The following is a 17,578-nucleotide window of genomic DNA, read 5'->3' on the forward strand; positions in this document are numbered from 1 at the left end:
AGCCAGGGCTACACAGAGAAACCCTGTCTCCAAAAACAAACAAACAAACAAACAAACAAAAAACAAACAAAAACCAAGAAAGCAGGCTGGCTCGCTCTCCATCTACTATTCGCACTCTCTCTCTCTCCCCCCTCCATCTTCTTTCTGTTCCCACGTTCTTGGCCAGCCTCTTCTTCTCTCTCTTCTCTCTCTTTCTGTCCTTCTCTTTCCCCCATTTCTGTTTCTACCCCTTCCCCATAAAATTTCTTTATACTAGGGAAGAAAAAAAGGAGAGGAAGAGAGAGAGAGAGAGAGAGAGAGAGAGCAAGCAGACCGAGCAATCCATAAGAAGGAGCCAATAGACAGCATTCCTCCATGGTCTCTGCATCAGTTCCTGACTCTAGGCTCTTCATGATGGTCTGTTACTCGGAAGTGTAAGATGAAATAAAGCCTTTCCTCCACAAGTTGCTTTTAGTCCAAACTAAGACTGAGGCTTACACCAAATTCCAGAAAGCTTCTGAGGCCAGGCAGTGTGTGTCAGGGTTAGATTCCCTACAAAGAGGAACTGTAAAGGTGATCTCTCCTGCATTGCAGTGAAGATCCCAGGTTCCTGGAGACAGAGGATTGAAAGACATCTCCTGAGAAAAGCTGCAGGCAGCATGCAGCTCACCAAGACATGTGCTACAGGCAACAGAAGTAGGGGCAGTCACCAAAGCTACTGATGCCCTGAGTCCATCAAGTGCCCAGATTCCAGACGTGGACCTGCCGCTTGCCTGCCAGGTCCTTCCTTGTCATCCTCATTCTTCCCTTTTAGAGTAGAAATGTGTACACTGCACTAATGCATACTAAGAAACCATCGTATCACTTAACTTTTTTATTAGAAGGGCTCATATTAAACAGCTGCCTTGTGTCTCAGAAGAAACTGGACTTTTAAACACAGAAACGTTAAGATTGTGGGGCTAGCACTTGGCAAGCAGAGGCAGGCAATCTCTGAGTTTGAGGCCATCCTGGCTATATAGTGAGCTCCAGGACAGTCAAAGCTATGTAATAAAGAGAGACCTTGTCTCAAACAAACAAACAAGCCAGGCAGAGCTGGCCCACGCCTTTAATCCCAGCACTTGGGATGCAGAAGCAGGTGGATTTCTGAGTTCGAGGCTAGCCTGGCCTACAGAGTGAGTTCCATGACAGCCAGGTCTATACAGAGAAGTCTTGTCTCGAAAAAAAACAAAAACAAAAACAACAACAACAACAAAACACACCTAGAACTAGAGAAACAGCTTCATGGTTAAAAGCACACACTGGGGCTAGAGAGATGGCTCAGCGGTTAAGAGTACTGACTGTTCTTCCAGAGGTCCTGAGCCACATGGTGGCTCACAACCATCTGTAATGAGATCTGATGCCCCCTTCTGGTGTGTCTGAAGACAGCCAACAGTGTACTTACATATAATAAATAAATAAATAAATCTTTTTTTAAAAAAAGCACACACTGCTCTACCAAAATTCAATTCCTGGCACTCACATCAGATAGCTCACAAACACTGGAAGCTCCAGCTCCAAGGGATTCAATTCCTCTGGCTTTCATGAGTGCCTGCACATACATGTACATACTCACACAACACACACACACACACACACACACACACACTCATAAATTTAAAAGAACAGGTACATGTCTTTAATCATAGCACCGAGGAGACAGGCACAGATCATTGTGAGTTCCAAAGATCTACATGTGGAGTTCCAACACTTTTAGAGATAGAGGAGAATCTTGAGTTCAGAAGTTTGAGACAGCCCTAAGCAACAAAGACAGACCCTATCATAAATTAATAAGTGGAGCAGTGGCATATACCTTTAACACAGGCCCTCAGGAGGTAGAGGCAGAGGCAGGTGGATCCCTGTGCATTGAGGCCAGCCTGGTCTAAACCTACAGAAGTTTCACAACAGTGGGGTAACCTGACAATAGGAGAGCTGACCCCACTCCTAGCCAGCTGCAGTACTCAAGAGAGTGTGCCCTGCACATTTCAGGAGTTGCAGGTGAGCCTGCCCCAAGGATATGAGTGTGGGAAAGCTGGCACTGCCACTCGTCTCCCCTGTGGTGGTATGAGAACAAGGGAGAGATACCCCTCCACCCCCTTGCCCCTCACTACCAGCAGCAAATGGGAGACCTGGTCCTGGGGTCATGAGATCATGACAGCTGTCCCTACCCCTCACCAACTGCAGCACTCTGAACAAACCCTGCACAGTAAAGCTGACCCTGATGGCAAGGGTGTGGGCAAGCCTAGCCCTGAGGGTGCAAGAATGGGAGAGCTGGTCCCACCACTTGTCTGCCATGCCTTGACATGGATGAAGGAGAGCTGGCCCTATCCCTCACCTACTGCAGCACTTTGGAGAGCAGGCCTTGCATCTCGCCTGGGCAGCACAGTAGAGCTGGATCTGGAAGAGGGTTGTATGTGAGCCAGCCCCCTGGGCATGAGCTGAAAAAGGACAGCCCTGCCTGGTCTGCTGTGCAGTGGCTCGGACAAAAGAGAGATGCCTCCTCCCCTCCCTTGTCCCTTACCACCTATGGTGGGTGAGAGAGCTGGCCACAGGGTAATGAGAATGGGAGAGTGGGCCCTGGACCTCAACTGGGCAGCAGGGCAGCGCTGGCTCTAGTGAGCCCTCCCAAAGAGCAGTAGAGCCAGGAGCATTACCAACTCAAATACTCTCAGGCCCAAAGCCAGGGCTTTGAATTGGCCCACAACCAACATCTATCTAGTCTATTGATGAACTGCTAGAGTGCATGAAGGGGCCAGTCCTACAGATCCAAAACTACAGAATCTCCATGACATAGGGCACCAACAGGATATCCCAGAGGAGTCCCAATGAGGTTCCAGTACTGATAGTGTAACAAAAGACACAGCCTAGTAACAGACCATTGAGTCACTGGAATGAACATTTGCAAGCAAATAAGTGTGGACAAAAGGGTATACTGTGGGATACACTACAGCTTCCACAGGAGAATTTTTTTTTCTCTGTGGCAGGGGTATTGTAAGGTGGAGGGTGGGTAGGAGGGAGAGATAAGTGGGATTGGAGTGAATAATGTGAAAGTCACAAAGAACCAATAAAAAGTTGAAAAATTAATAAATGGGGTTGGAGAGATGGTTCAGGATACTTGCTACTCAGCCTAATAACCTAAATTTGATCCCTAGAACATATGGTGAGAGAACTGAACCTAGAAAGTTATCCTCTGATTCACTCACACATAGACAATCAGTAACTATAATAAATTTTAAATAAATAAGAATGAATATACTTAACTTTGTATCAAATATATAATTATTTTGTTAGTATGGCCATGCTAAATCAAATTACTTTAAAAGCCAGTAGTGGTTTCAAAAAATTTTATTATTTTAACTGCACATTCTTAATATATATTTATTCTCAGCCACTCCCGCAAAACTGGTAAGAAATTGTTAGCCAGACGTAGCGGTGCACACCTGTAACCACAGTGCTCAGGAGGATGAAGCTGGAAGACTAACTACAGAGTTCATAGGCTAGCGAGGACCCTCTCAAAGAAAAGAAAGAAAAAACCTTCATTCAAAGGTTACTAAATTATTTTATTAATAAAACTAATTATTTTATGTATATGCTACTTTTGTTTTGCTTCCCTTTTTAAACAGGGTCTCCCTATAAGGCTGGCCTGCGCTCCCTATGTAGCCAAACTTTTGAACCCTTCCATCTCCACATCCCATGAATGGCAAATGCTGGGATTACAGACATCTACCACTGCATCCAGCTTTTTTCCCCCTAGATTCTGACCAGTTATAAGAAGCAAACCCCTCAGATAGTAATTTTTAAGTATTTCCCACAAAGGGACCCAGGGTTCTAAAAGGTTTGCTACCAGGCAGGAAAGTACTAAGTAAGCCTGGGACACATTTTGTGCCAGAAGGCAATTTAACACTCCAAACTATTGGTGTCTTGGCAAAAGGACCCAGTGGCCAATCTGGAGGATTTGAGCAAGTCTGAGCCCAGCCTCGGCTACATAAGACCCTGTCTCAACTAAAAAAGAGCAGTCAACTTAGAAAAAGTTAAAATGTGGCATTTCTTTTGTTAGTTTGTTTTGTAGGCTGGGGAAGGAAGCTAGGGCCTCACACACACTAGGAAAGCCCTCTACCACTGAGCTGTATTCCAGCTGGAACATCAATATTTTGGAATATCTTTGGAGTCAGCAAACCCTGTTCCCCATTGTCTCTTCACAGCTAACAGGCAGAGGCCAGGGCAGGAAGCCTGAAGAAGGATGTCACACTCCCCCAAGAAGCTGCCAGACAACAGGTATGATCCACACTGGGAGTCAGCAGAGGTAGAAAGTGACATGCAGCTCTGAGATGCAGTTTTAGCTTCATCTAAAACTAGGATGATCTGAGGGGCTGACATTTAGAAAGACTGTGGCATTCGGCTGGGGATGTGGCTTATTTGGTAGAATACTTGTATAGACAAAACCTCTGAATCTGATCCCCAGTAGCACATAAACTGTCTATGGTGACACATGCCTATAGTCCCAGTTTAAGATCTTCAGCTAGTAAATTAGAGGCTAATATGGGCTGCAGGAAACCCTGCCTTAAAAAAAAAAAAAAAAAAAAAAAAAACAACATAGCACTTAAGCCACATGTGAGCCAAGATATGACAGTGAAGGGCCAGAAAACCACCTTCCACGCTCTGCCTCTCAGTTCTAAACAAAGCTGACTCCCCCAAGTATTTCTCCCTATACCTGAGTCCTAAGGTAGCTCAACATCAAGCTCTGCAGCACTGTAGCAAACTCATAACTCAACCAGACTTCAGGAAAACTCCTGGGCCTCCACACCCAGGCCCATCAGTACAGCCCTTGTTTGAAGACAGGTAAGCCTTGGGGAGCTCCACTTCCGGATGCTTCAGAACATCCTTGCCCCTTGCTGCAAGCAACCCCTCCCTGTGGCTGGGCTCAACTGTTCCTCTTCAGCCTGTAGGGCAACCCCTCTAGAGCTGGCATGATATTGACTGCTTTTTTTCTAACTGCCCTACTTTCTCTCATCCTAGCCTGAGACAAAATACCTTCTGAGCAGGCGCTGTCCTTTCTAGCCCTATAGCACTCTACACTGCCACAAGCTTACCCCAAAGTCCTGTCCACAGACTTGTGATTTTTTTTTAAAGACTCTTTTCCTTACATTGCTCTCAGCTCCACCAGACAACTGCCTCAATCCAGATCTGAAGATTTTAAGAAACAAGAGGCAAAATCAGGACCCCACCTGAATTTACCCTGAATATATATCTCTATTTGAAGCTTTCTAAATCAGATGGCTTGTAAAAATCTCATTGCTGCTCTCAAAAGGTCTACCAAGATCACTGCACAAGATGTGAAGATAAAAGCTGTGAGTGTAAGGGCTGGAGAGATGGTTCAGTGGTTAAGAGCACTGACTGCTCTGTCTGAGGTCCTGAGTTCATTTCCCAGCAACCACATGGTAGCTCACAATCATCTGTAATGGGATCTGATGTCCTCTTCTGGTATGTCTGAAGACAGTGACAGTGTACTCACATACATAAAATAAATAAATCTTTAAAAAAAAAAAAAGCCCGATTGAGGCTAGCCTGGGTTAGCTAGTGATGCCCAGCCTCGAAAAACCAAAGCATGCTGAACCAAAAAGTTTAAAGACAATTCCTGGGTTTTTCCTATGCATCAGGTGGCCCAGGCCCAGTTATAGGGCCTGAACTGAATCTGCAACTTCACTGACCTAGAGTTGCTGCACATTTCCTGGTCATGTGGAGGGGAAAGACTAGAACACACAACATGGACTATTAAAGACTAAACAGGGCTGAAGAGATGCCTCAGCAGGTAAGAGCACTCACTGTACTAACACATGGCCTGGGTTCTGTTCTTAGCACCCATAGGATGTCTCACAACCATCCCTAACTTCAGCTCCAGAGCTTCCAACACCCTTTCCTGGCCTAAGAGCACTACACACACATGATGCATAAACACGCATGCAGACAGAACAGCCATACACATCTTAAAAAAAATCTTAAAACTATGCAAGAGATTTCTCAGCTCTACACTAAATCTTTGAGTACTTATGAAAAAGGAAAAATGAACTAAAACCCACATTGAAACGTTAAAATTGAAGCAAAACTTAAAAGTAGCATTTTTTAATGACAAAGAAAACTATGTAGGATCAGTTCAGAGTGGGCATCACACAGCCTCTTATCTCCTCAGTCACCTTTGCCAATGTCAGACCTGCCAAAGCAGCCCTCCCCTCACCTGATAAGGGGGGAGGGGGGATGGAGACACCCTGCATGGAAGCCAACAGAGCAGCTGAGGAAGTCTGCATTCTTTCCACAGCTGAGTGGCCAGACCAGCAGTGCCCTGCACCTTGGGTTCTGATTAGAAAGTTAACATGGAGTGCCCAGGCCTGCTGAGGTATCAGATGATAACTGACATTCTCTCCATGACCTCTGTTGTAGGTATCAAGAACACACCATTTGCTCTGCTGTTCCCCAATAAGGCATGGGCAGTCTCAGCTCTCAGCACCAACCTAACACCTACACAACAAAAATCCTGTCACAGACACTAAAACTGAAAATTATATACAGTAGGCCAAACAGCAGATTCAACACAGCAGGAGATGAGAGGAAGTAAGGTCAGTAAGCAATATCCAGACAGGACAGAGTATGTGAAGATAAAGAAAGGTGTGTAGGCTGGGCAGTGGTGGCGCAAGCCTTTAATCCCAGTACTTGGGAAGCAGAGGCAAGTGGATTTCTGAGTTCAAGGCCAGCCTGGTCTACTATGTGAGTTCCAGGACAGCCAGGGCTATACAAAGAACCCCTGTCTTGAACCGCCCCCCCAAAAAAAGAGGTGTGTGAGTGGAATATAGGTGAAAGCCCTAGGGCATCTACAGTGAGTTAGCACAGGCCCTTGGGGTGCTAAAAACAAGGCATATAGGGGAGCTGAAAGGCAAAAGGCTTCCTAAACTTACTAAATACTCCATCTACCCAGTACAAAGAAAACAGCGATTCAGCCTCCAGAAAGGGTAAGAAAGTGGCTGCTGGTACAGTGCTTACCCTGCAAGAATAAAGACCTGAGTTCCAGCCCCAAAACCCATGCAAAAAAAAAAAAAAAAAAAAAAAAAAAAAAAAAAAAAAGCCAGGCATAGCAGTGTAGGCTGTGGAGGGGAGTGCTGGGAAGATGTGGGCATGTGTAGACAAGTGTATCTCTGGACCTCCATAGCCAGCCAGACTGACCTAATTGGCAAGCTCCAGGTCAGTGAGAGACCCTGGCTCAAAAACAAGGTGAATGGTGGCTGAAGTTGTTCTTGGGCCTTGGGCCTCTATATGCACACGACTGTGCATGAATGTGCACAGATATATACACAAAATACGTGATGGGAGGAGGTCTTAGAGATTGATTTCTTTTTTTTTTTTTTTTGGTTTTTCCAGACAGGGTTTCTCTGTGTTCCCTAAGCTGTCCTGAAACTCACCCTGTAGACCAGGCTGGCCTCAAACTCAGAAATCCACCTGCCTCTGCCTCCCAAGTGCTGAAGATTAGAGGCGTGCACCACCACTGCCTGGCTGAGATTGGTTTCTTTAAGCAAAAGAAGACAACCCCTAAAAGAAACGTAAGAAGGCAAGCACATAACTGTGGCTAGATATGGCGCCTATCTGTAATGCTAGCACTTAGAAGCCTGAGGCAGGAGGACTGTTAGTTTTAAGCAAGCCCGGGCTATAAGCAAACTCAACTGAGGTTGGAGGAAGAGAAAAAGAAATTAAGGATGAAGAAGAGGAAGGGCCTTTAATTCCAGTACTCAGGAAGCAGAGGCAGGAGGATCTCCATAAGTTAAAGGCCAGCCTAGTCTACATATGAGTCCCAGGACAGCCAAAGATACACAGCAAGATACTCTCTTAAAGGGAAGGAAGGGGGAAGGAAGCTCAGGAGGGATGGTGATGCACGTCTGCAATCCCTGTCCCTAGAAGGCTGAGACAAGAGGATCACGGTTCATGGCAGCCTGAGCAGCACAGCAAGGCCTTGTCTCCCCTTTATCTTAAAAACTGCAAAGTGTGGTCCCCTAGTCCTCAGGGAACAAAGGCCAAGCCTAAATATATCTATCAGAAAAATTAATTTCTACCACAAACTGTCTTAGAAGTTTTTCTTTCTCACCAGGAAAATCCTGCACTGTGTGGTTATTGCCAATGAACTCTAGCAAGGCAGAAAACACCACCTTCACAGGAAATCTTCCACAAAGCATACCAAGAAACACTGTCCACCTTGTTCATGAGAGCAATACAACCTCAACACCAAAATCTCCCAAGGGCACAAGAAGGTGATGAAACAGGTCAGCCATCCTCATGACTACAACCTTAAAAGTATAGTACTAACAAAAAAAAAAAAAAATCCAGTTAGGAGTCATTAGTAGAATTCCAAAGTTGACTACCAAACAGAAAAGTCACATGACTGCCTCAAAAGATGCAGAACAAATTAAGGAATTCAATAAACACTTTTCTGGTTTGGTTTTGTTTCTTCCGATCAGTCCACCCAGGCTAACCTAGGAACCCATTATGTAGCCCAGGACGGCCTCACACTTAGTAGTAGTCTTCCTCCCTTAGCCTCCCTAGTACTGAGCCACCACACAGGAATATCACATGAGTTTTTCAAAATCATTAAGAAGATCCTGAATTTGAGACCATCTGGACTACACAGCAAGAATCGTCCATCTCAATAAACAATTGAACAAATTTAAAAGAAAGAAAGAAAGAAAGAAAGAAAGAGAGAAAGGACTCTTAGGAAGCTTAGAAAGAAGTATCACGCCGGGTGGTGGTGGTGGTGGCACACGCCTTTAATCCCAGCACTTGGGAGGCAGAGACATGCAGATTTCAGAGTTCAAGGCCAGCCTGATCTCCAGAGTGAGTTCCAGGACAGCCAGGGCTATACAGAGAAACCCTATCTCGAACCCCCCCCCCCAAAAAAGGGAGAAGTGTCACATTTAATAGAGAATGTTTACCAAAGCTCTTCAGTGACTACTGCAATTGCAGATAAAACAGTGCATGAGTGCTTCCAGGAGCAAGACAAGGAGGCCCATTACAACCATGGATGGCAGTTACATCCTGTGCTGAAGAACTCAGCCAGTGCAACTCCACAAGAAACTCAATCAATCAATCGATCGATCAGAGCAGATCCAGAGTGGAGACTAACTCCCAAATCCCAAAACTAAGTTCTTGTTGGGTGTGGGGTCCACACCTGTAATCCCAACTTTTAAGAGTCTAGGGTAGGAAAATCACAAATTGAAACTCACCTGATCAACAGAGATCAACTAAAAAAAAAAAAGGAAAAGCCAGTTCTATTTAGGAGCTAGAGATACTGGTCAACAGTTTAAGAGCACCTAGCTACCCTTGCAAGGGACCCAGGGTTCAATTTCCAGCACCACATGGTGTCTAACAACCGCATATAACCCAATCCCAGGGACTCCAACACCTTGTCTGGCTTTCAAGGATACTGAATGTAGGTGGGGAACAGATATCCATGCAGAAAAAATAACCATACACGTAAAACTAAAAGAATGTTCAAGACAGTATTTTTTAAATAAGCCATTTCTATCTCAGTACACCAACAATAAATAATTACATAGCTGTGTTCCATCTGTAGACTGGAAGAGCAATGCTGAAAAGACACTGGCCCCACAGAAGTCTGTAGATTAGGCATGTTCACTGATGAAACCCCAGCAGTCTGTCATGCAGACTGATTGTGGGTGACTACCTGTGCTTACATGGGTGTATGCATGCACATGCGTGCGTGCGTGCATGCGTGTGTTGGCACACATGCAGAGGTCAAATGATAACTTTCAGGAATTGCTTCTCTCCTTCCATCACAGGTTCCAAGACCAGGCTCCCAGGTTTGTGAAGCAAGCTCTTTAACCCACCAAGCCTCTCACTGGCCCAAGCAGATTTCATGAGCCAGACTAAAAAAATCTTAAAAAACAAAGGTGAAGAATTTAAAACGTCAGATCTCAAGACAACTTCTGTTGTCAACAACTCATCCAGTCATTTGTGCAAAGATGGCAAAGATACCACCGGAGCAGAAGAGCTACCCATCCACTTCATCACTCTACCACTGTGACACACCCTAACTCTCAAGACTGGCAGATCAGGGCACATTACCTTGGGTTTTGTGGGGATTTGTTGAATTTTTTTTTTTTGAGACAGTTCATTCTGTAGCCCTAACTAGCCTGGAACTTACTATACAGACTAGGTTGGCCTCAATCTCAAAGAGATCCACTAGGTGTTGGGATTAAAGATGTATACCACCAGCTTTTTAACTGCATATGTGTATGGATGTTTCACCTGCATGTATGGCTATGTACTATCTATGTGCCTAGTGTCATTGGAGGCCAAAGGAAGGTGTCAGATCTCCTGAAAAAGTTATAGGAAATTGAGCTGCTATTAAGCCTAGGAATTAAACCTAGGTCCTCTAGAATGTCAGCAAATGCTCTTAATCACTGAGACAACTCTCCAGCCACCACATTAAATATTCTTGGGCTGTAAAGATGGCTCAGCAGTTAATGGCTAGGCTCACAACCAAAACTAAATGTTCTTGGAGGGTAGGGGGAACCAAGATCAATCAACTGAATTACATTAAAATTTAAAGCTTCTACTGAGGTGTGGTTGCACATACCTTAATCTCAGCACTTAGGAGGCAGAGGTAGGTAGATGTCTGTGAGTTTGGGGCAGCCTGGCTTACATAGACAGTTCAAGGATAGCCAGAGCTATGTAAAGAGACCATGTCTCAAAATCAACCAACCAAGCAAGCAAACAAACAAAAAATCTTCTATACATCTATGTACAGATAATGTATAAAGAACTTCAAATCAGGGGGTGAAGAGATGGCTCAGAGGTTCAGAGCACTGGCTGCTCTTCCAGAGGTCCTGAGTTCAATTCCCAGCAACCATATATTGTGGTTCATTAACCATCCACAATGAGATCTGGTGCCCTCTTCTGGCCTGCAAGCTTACATGCAGATAGACTACTGTATACATAAAGACAGACAATCCAATCAACAAACAAGAAATAAAAGGCTGCTCAGCGCTCATGTGCCTGCTGAGAAGCTCTGCACAGCAGGTGGCTGCAGTCCAGAAGCCACTTCTCCACCTGGAGCTTTGCAACACATAAAAACAATTTCTCATACTGCGGGTGGCCATGTGGTTGTACCAACTGTCATCACAGCCACTTTTGGCAGCAACTCCTGAGGCTGGTGTCCACTACAATTCTACTCCTCAGAACACTCCAACAGAAACACACCTAGTTCTGCACCTCCCCGAATGCAAAAGTATCCTAGGAAGATTAAGACCAGGGTCAGCCTCAAGGGTCCTGACTACTGAAGGAATAGGTAGGGCCCATCTACACAGAATGCTGCAGGGCAAGTAAAGGTGGAAGGGTCAAAAGACAAAACATACAGATTTCCTATAGAAAGTCAAGCATATGCAAAGGAACCAATAGTGAAGAACTGGACCACATTAGAATGGAGGACAGTCACTGATGGCAGGAAATCGGAGGGGGTTTTCATAGGAGGCATGGTCCTATCCATCACTTGATCCAAGCTACCCGAGCATAACTGGAGAGCTGGCTGAGGCACACACTTGTGGCCTGTGCAGTCCTCGTGCATGCTCCAACGTAAGTACACTGACTGAACATACATGCCCATCTAGTCACATTTTTAACCACCAGAGGACCTTGATTCCAGAAAGAGAATGGTCTAGAACAAGTTTACTCTGTGGTACTAGACTTGGGTCAGATATGATGTAACTGTGGACACAAGCATGTCCTACTTTGATGAGGCACTGCACTGCAGCAAGCCAGCACAACCTGGCAACGGCTTACCAGCAGGTGAGACAACTCTCGCTGCCTGAAACTCACTGCCCACAACACCCATCATCTCTGCATCCCCTGTGCCTGTTCTTTCCAAAAACCTAAATGTTGACCAGCCACTGATAACTGATACAGACTTGAGCTGCAACAAACCCAAATGTGAAGCAGACTTGCGGCATCCTGAAAGCCTCTTGAGCATGAGGCAATGAGATCTGACCTAATTAACCTGCTCGTTCCTAAGACTCCAGGAAGAAAAGACAACTCTCTAGCCACCAAACAAAACCCCTCAGCACACAACACTAACACCAAATTACTGTTTCTAAAAAGGACATTCAAACATTTAGTCCCATCTCACAGAACTGACTTTACAGCTGAGAGATGCACAAGGCAGTCATTACTGACTTGCTAACTCATATCTACAGACACACCACAAGAGCGTAAGTGCAGATTCCTTGAGCACCAAGGAGACGCCCATCATGAACGAATAAAGTGGAATGTCAGCAGGAATCTAAGCAACCCCTGCTCCACATGCCTCTCACCTTGGGCTTTGCTGGCTATACTGCCTTCTCCTTCCTATACCACTGCTTTCGCATTTAACTCCAAAAGAGGAGGCTCTAGCATATCAATCCAAATGATTACATTACTGAAATGATTACTGAAGACACAGTAGGTATTTCAAGCCTTGAGAGTCTCATCTGCCTGGAAAGAAGAGCCTCAGGATTCAATTTTCAATCTTTTCTCCCCTAAAACAAAGTTTAGTTACAACTCACGGATGTTCTGGAGAAAGCCTGTATAGACTTTTCCCATGAAATGAGTTCTATTTATCCACAAGATTTCCCTAGGAAATTAGAACTCCACAAAACATAAACCAGGGGTAAGATACACAAACCTTGAGATCCACTCCTCACAGGTCCACAGCAGACAAGGACAAGTATAAGACAGAATGGGAGACTCAATACACCTCAATTGCTTCATAAGCCCTGTCAAAAACACTGAAACACTTTCCTAAATCTAGGCAGTTTCTCAAACAGGCATGACAGTGTAGTGGTGTGGTCACATGGCTTCAGCAAATACTCATTTATTCCTAAATTGAATTCCTGAGGATTTTACCAGTGCTCAGAAAACACCAGAGCCATCACTTCTCAAGTGGTTATACAAAACAGCCAACAAGCTAATAACAAGACCAACCCACAGATATTTAACGGCAGAAACCTTGATTTCAGTTTGATGGGCATACCTGTGGAAGTGCAGTGTTGAGCTGCCTCTGCAAAGAATCTCTTTCATGACCAACTTCATGCAATTTCCCCTGGGTTAACGCCAGTGTTTCTTGTGTCTCTCTCAGTGTGTCCAGGAGGCGGTCTCGTTCTTCCAGCATGGAAACCATGAGCTGCTCAAAATGCGAATCAGCGTCTGGCTGTGAAGGGGAGCCTGACCCATGGCTCCCACCTCCTCCTTGGGGGCCTTCTGCTTCACTAATGGTCGGCATCACCTCGCACATCATCTTAAAAAAGGAAAGATGCAGGACCACAGTCAGTAGGTGCAGAACACAAGTTTCCACAAACCTGCAGCTTTCTGAGCACCACCTGTGGCTAGTAAGATAAAGGCAGACAGCCCCCACAGCTGTCAGAACCGACCCATCCACTCTGGATGCACACACTCTAGGAAGTAGTGTGCACAGGTCAATATGAAGAGCAGATTGGGGGAGACAGTCCTGGGAGCAGGAGGAGCTGGGATGCTCACGACCAACCAGTGTCTGTTTAAAATCCACACCTAACAGCTGAAGACAGTGAATTTCCCCAGGAAGAGAGATTCAAAACAGTCCCTCAACCACAGAAGACGACTGGAAACTGACAAACACCAGCACTGGACCCAAGCATCTTCCAGGAATGTGTGCAGTCAGCTCCTGGGAAGGACTACCAGGCTCCCTGACTTGTGGGGCTGGATATTTGGTGATCAGCGGAAAAAGCAACTGGATTGGCTTTTTAAAGTCTGGACAGAAGTATTCTGCAAAGGCCTGCTGCTGTGTAACGGTTGGTCAGCCAACCTAACTTACATAAGTTCACAGTCAAAGACTGGGGAAAAGAACAGAAAGAGAAAATATACCCACACTGGGAATCTAGGAAGTTGGGACCACAGGGCTAGGTTAAAAAAAAAAAAAAAAAAGAAGGGAAAGGTGAGATGGAACTAGAGATTGCATGCTGTCAGGGCACAGGGTGAGGGATGAAGAGAATGCGTTGCAGGTGCACCTGACCAGGACCCGCTGACCCGGCCTGGCTCAGCTGACCCCAGTCTCACTGCCCCCAACCTCACCTACTCTGGCCAGTCTAAGCTGACTCGGACCTAACTGCTATCGACTCGTTTTTGCCAGGCTAATCGCAACTCCGCTGGCCTTGCTGACCGCCGCACGCTGACCCCACCGACCCGGCCCCGCCGACCCTGGCCCGCCACCCTGCGCGGCCCGCTCCACCCGCCCTCACCTTGGCCGGCAGGCGCGGCTCCGGGGCTCTGCGGCGGCCTTCGGGCGGCGGCCGGCTGCGGGCCGACCTACGCAGCCCCGCGGCTGCGTCCTCGCCCGGCCCCCGGGCCCGCCGCCCCGCTCGTCACGAAGGCCGGCCCGCCGCCGCGGGACACTGGCGAGCGCAGAGAACCGGGCCCGGCGCGTCGCCGGCGTCAACGTGCCCGACGTCCGGCGCGTCGGCGCGAGCGTCAGCACCGCCCCCTGCGGGAGAGGCCGGCCGCGGGACCGTGCGCATGCGCCAGCTCTGCGGTAGTGGGCGGGAGGACCATCCAAAGCTCCAATTGGCTAGCCCTCACTTTAGCCCCGCCCCTTACGGGCCAACCCCCTGCGGAGACAAGACGGAGGTGGAACCACCGGTAAAGAGGTCTGGCAGGTGTGCGCAGCTTGCAGTCTTGCTTCCGTGCTGTCACACCAATGTGTATGTTGACGTCACCCAAACGCTGACGTCACCCGAGCACTCGTCCCCCCCCAAACCAAAGACCTCTGGAGAGTCCCGCCAGGCCACCTGCAGAACCGGAAAGTGCTGACAGGCCAGGCAAGGTACCTCCTGCCTCGCACCTCTATGCCTAATCTTCAGAAGTCTGGGGTAGGAGAATTGCCACAAGTTGGAGACCCTGCCTGTAAAATACAAAGGCGACTGCCATCAACCCTGATGAACCCTGGGACCCAGAAGACCTGCAGTAGATCTTCGGAACCTACATAGCCCTGAATGTTGTCCTCTGACTTGCACACATGTATCATGTGGGTGCATGCATGTACACACATTCACACACATAACAACAACAAAATGCAAAGTCTCAGCCACTCTTGCAAGTATTAGAACCTAAGTTCCATTTCCAGACTCCACATAAAAATAAAAAGCCAGCTGACCTTGGTGCTACATGCCTCTATTCCCAGCACTCAGAAGGCAGGCAGATCTCTGAATTCAAGCTAGCCTTGTCTACATGGTGAGTTTCAGGACAGCCAGGGGTTCATACTGAGACCTTGTTTCAAAACTTTTTTTTTAATTAAAGCCAATAAAATAGTTCAGAAGCCAAAGCAAAATGATTGTCAGCCGTAACTGAAAAGCCGATAAAACTTCCCAGAGGCCAAGGCAAGAATACTGTTGGCTAGTGTAGGCTACATAGAGAACCAAGACAGTCAGGGTTACATGGCCAGATTCCTGTTTCAAGAAGTCAGTAATTAACTACAAAGTCAAGTTACAACTACAACCCAAGCACAGTAGTGCCCACCTGAAATCCTAGCACTCAGAAAGCAGAGTCAGGCAGATCTCTGAGTTTAGCCTGGTCTATATAGTGAGACCTTGTCTCAAAAAAACAAGTCGGAATGTAAATAGGAGCAGCAAATTCTCTAAGGACTATCAGCCACTGCACACAAGTCCTCAGTTGCCTTGATCTCAGGTTTGGATTTGAGAAAATGCTCATGTCTCCCCAGAGGTTCCTGCTGATGCAGCCAGCTCCTAAGAAACTGGCCCAGGACCAAACACAGTTCAACAGGGCATACTGCACTCCGTCCTCTCCAACACTCAGCACATGTATGTGTTAGCATCCAGAACCTGCCTGCAGCAGATATGTGGGCGGGTCCACAGACCTGTCGCCAGGACAACGGCCACCATATTCCCAGAATCCATTGGGTTTAGCTCCCACCTTTACCTGGACTACTATGTCACCACACATATAAATATGTGGGTACTTTCCTCCATCTTTCTCTCTCTTCTTCTCTCTCTCCCCTCTCTCTTCCTGCGCTGCTATCCCCCTACCCCCCTTCCAATTAAACCTCTTACACATGAAACTGCCTGGGCTTGGTGTCTGCAGACGCTTCCTGCCGAGACTCAAAACCCATCAGTATGAAGCTGGCATCGCAGAAAGCTAAAGAAAATAACGCTTCTCCAGCAAGTTCCGCCACAAGCTGAGAAGCTGAGCTGCTGTAGCAAGCAGTACAAGCTTTGCAGGATGTATGAATGGGGAGGTGTAACCGCAGAGAGATGTCATTCAGCTGGTCCCTAGTGTTCGGAGCTTTTCCTGGGCTTTCTGCCTGTGGAAATCCCAGCTCTGCTGATCGGCACCTATTCCTGCAGTCCACAAATCAGCAGAGATTGTTGTGAAGAACAGAAGCTACAGGGCCATTGTTCCTCTGGATCACAGAGACGTGGCTGACATTCACAGTGGTTTAGGTTTATCGGTCTATGTCTCTGTGTCTGTGTATGTCTGTACATGCCACAACATACATGTAAAGGCCAGAGGACAACATGCAGGAAGCATTTCCCTCTTTCTATCATGTGGGTCCCAAGGATCAAACTTAAGTGATCAGCCTTGGTAGCAAGTGCCTTTACCTGCTGAGCTTCTAACTGGCCTGCATTTTTTTATTTTAGAGGTGAGGGCTCTTTGAGACAGGCTAATATGCAACTCTCCACACGTCTGTCTCGACCTCCCACGTGCCGGGATGACAAGTGTGTGCTATCATACGCAGCGTTACGTCAGCCCCCTCTTTTTATTTATCTTTATTTCATGTGCTTGAGTGTTTGTCTGTCTGTATGTATATGCATTGGAGTTATATGTAGTTGTGAGCTGCCATGCAGGTGTGGGTAAGGGAAATGGACAAAGTCCTCTGTAAGAGGGAAGTGCTCTTAACCACTGAGCCATCTCTCCAGTCCCACCCAACCACCACACCCTTTTTTGAGAAGAGGTCTCACATAGCCTAAACTGGCCACAAAGTAGCAGAGGCTAGCCTTGAACTCCTGATAAATCTCACAAGCACGTGACAATAACCACTCACCACCACACCTTTCAAGTGGCTTCTCATTCCTCGAACCCCCTGAGGAGGCAGGCCCAAGTAGCTACTGAAACAAAAAGGCCTTTGGCCTGAGCGTCTTGAGTCCTCAGGCAGTTCCTTCTGCCTGGGCTAGACTCTTTATTGAAACCTTGCTCAAGGGCAAGCCTGCTCTTCCTTGCAGGAAATGTAGTCTGTTCGGGTTGATCTGGAAAACACAGATATCTCTAGATGGAGTGATAACAAAAAACAAATTTTGGGCTAAAGCGGTAACGTAGTAAAGGGCTTGCTGGGTGAGGGTGAGGACATGAAGATAGGTCCCCAGAACCCACCAAAAACAAAGTAAAATCAAAAGACAAAAGCAAAAGCAAAACAAAAAACAAACAAACCTGGGTTAGGCCGAGCATTCACGTAATCCCAGCCTGAGGCAGTAAAGACACAAGGATCCCTGGG

General features: G+C 46.7%; 1 protein-coding gene, 1 long non-coding RNA gene and 1 pseudogene across 15 annotated transcripts in view; 2 read left to right on the forward strand and 1 right to left on the reverse strand.

Moving 5' to 3' along the window:
* Ppfia1 (PTPRF interacting protein alpha 1) overlaps window positions 1-14,556 on the reverse strand; it is a 77,099-nt gene extending 62,543 nt beyond the window's left edge. For 5 of the 13 annotated variants that reach the window (XM_031389034.1, XM_031389033.1, XM_031389032.1 and 2 more), the window contains exons 1-2: window positions 14,316-14,554; window positions 13,076-13,339 (exon numbers count right to left, since the gene is read on the reverse strand). In XM_031389034.1, the coding sequence (XP_031244894.1) occupies window positions 13,076-13,339 (264 nt within the window). In that variant the 5' untranslated portion in view covers window positions 14,316-14,554. Of the gene's footprint in view, window positions 1-13,075; window positions 13,340-14,315 lie in introns of all 13 variants that reach the window. The other 8 variants (XM_031389027.1, XM_031389031.1, XM_031389026.1 and 5 more) reach the window with 4 other exon arrangements.
* LOC116103281 lies at window positions 1,727-10,251 on the forward strand. Of its 2 annotated transcripts, XR_004123449.1 has the most exons (7): window positions 1,727-2,013; window positions 3,404-3,561; window positions 4,218-4,290; window positions 5,673-5,824; window positions 6,451-6,626; window positions 8,144-8,315; window positions 9,849-10,251. It is a non-coding gene; the product is annotated as an uncharacterized LOC116103281 (long non-coding RNA). The 2 variants fall into 2 exon arrangements; XR_004123450.1 differs by lacking the exon at window positions 6,451-6,626.
* LOC116101387 lies at window positions 13,355-15,205 on the forward strand (annotated as a pseudogene).
* The last annotated feature ends 2,373 nt before the right edge of the window (window positions 15,206-17,578 follow it).

The sequence above is a fragment of the Mastomys coucha genome, unplaced genomic scaffold (genome assembly GCF_008632895.1).
Source record: "Mastomys coucha isolate ucsf_1 unplaced genomic scaffold, UCSF_Mcou_1 pScaffold21, whole genome shotgun sequence".
Classification (NCBI taxonomy): domain Eukaryota; kingdom Metazoa; phylum Chordata; class Mammalia; order Rodentia; family Muridae; genus Mastomys; species Mastomys coucha.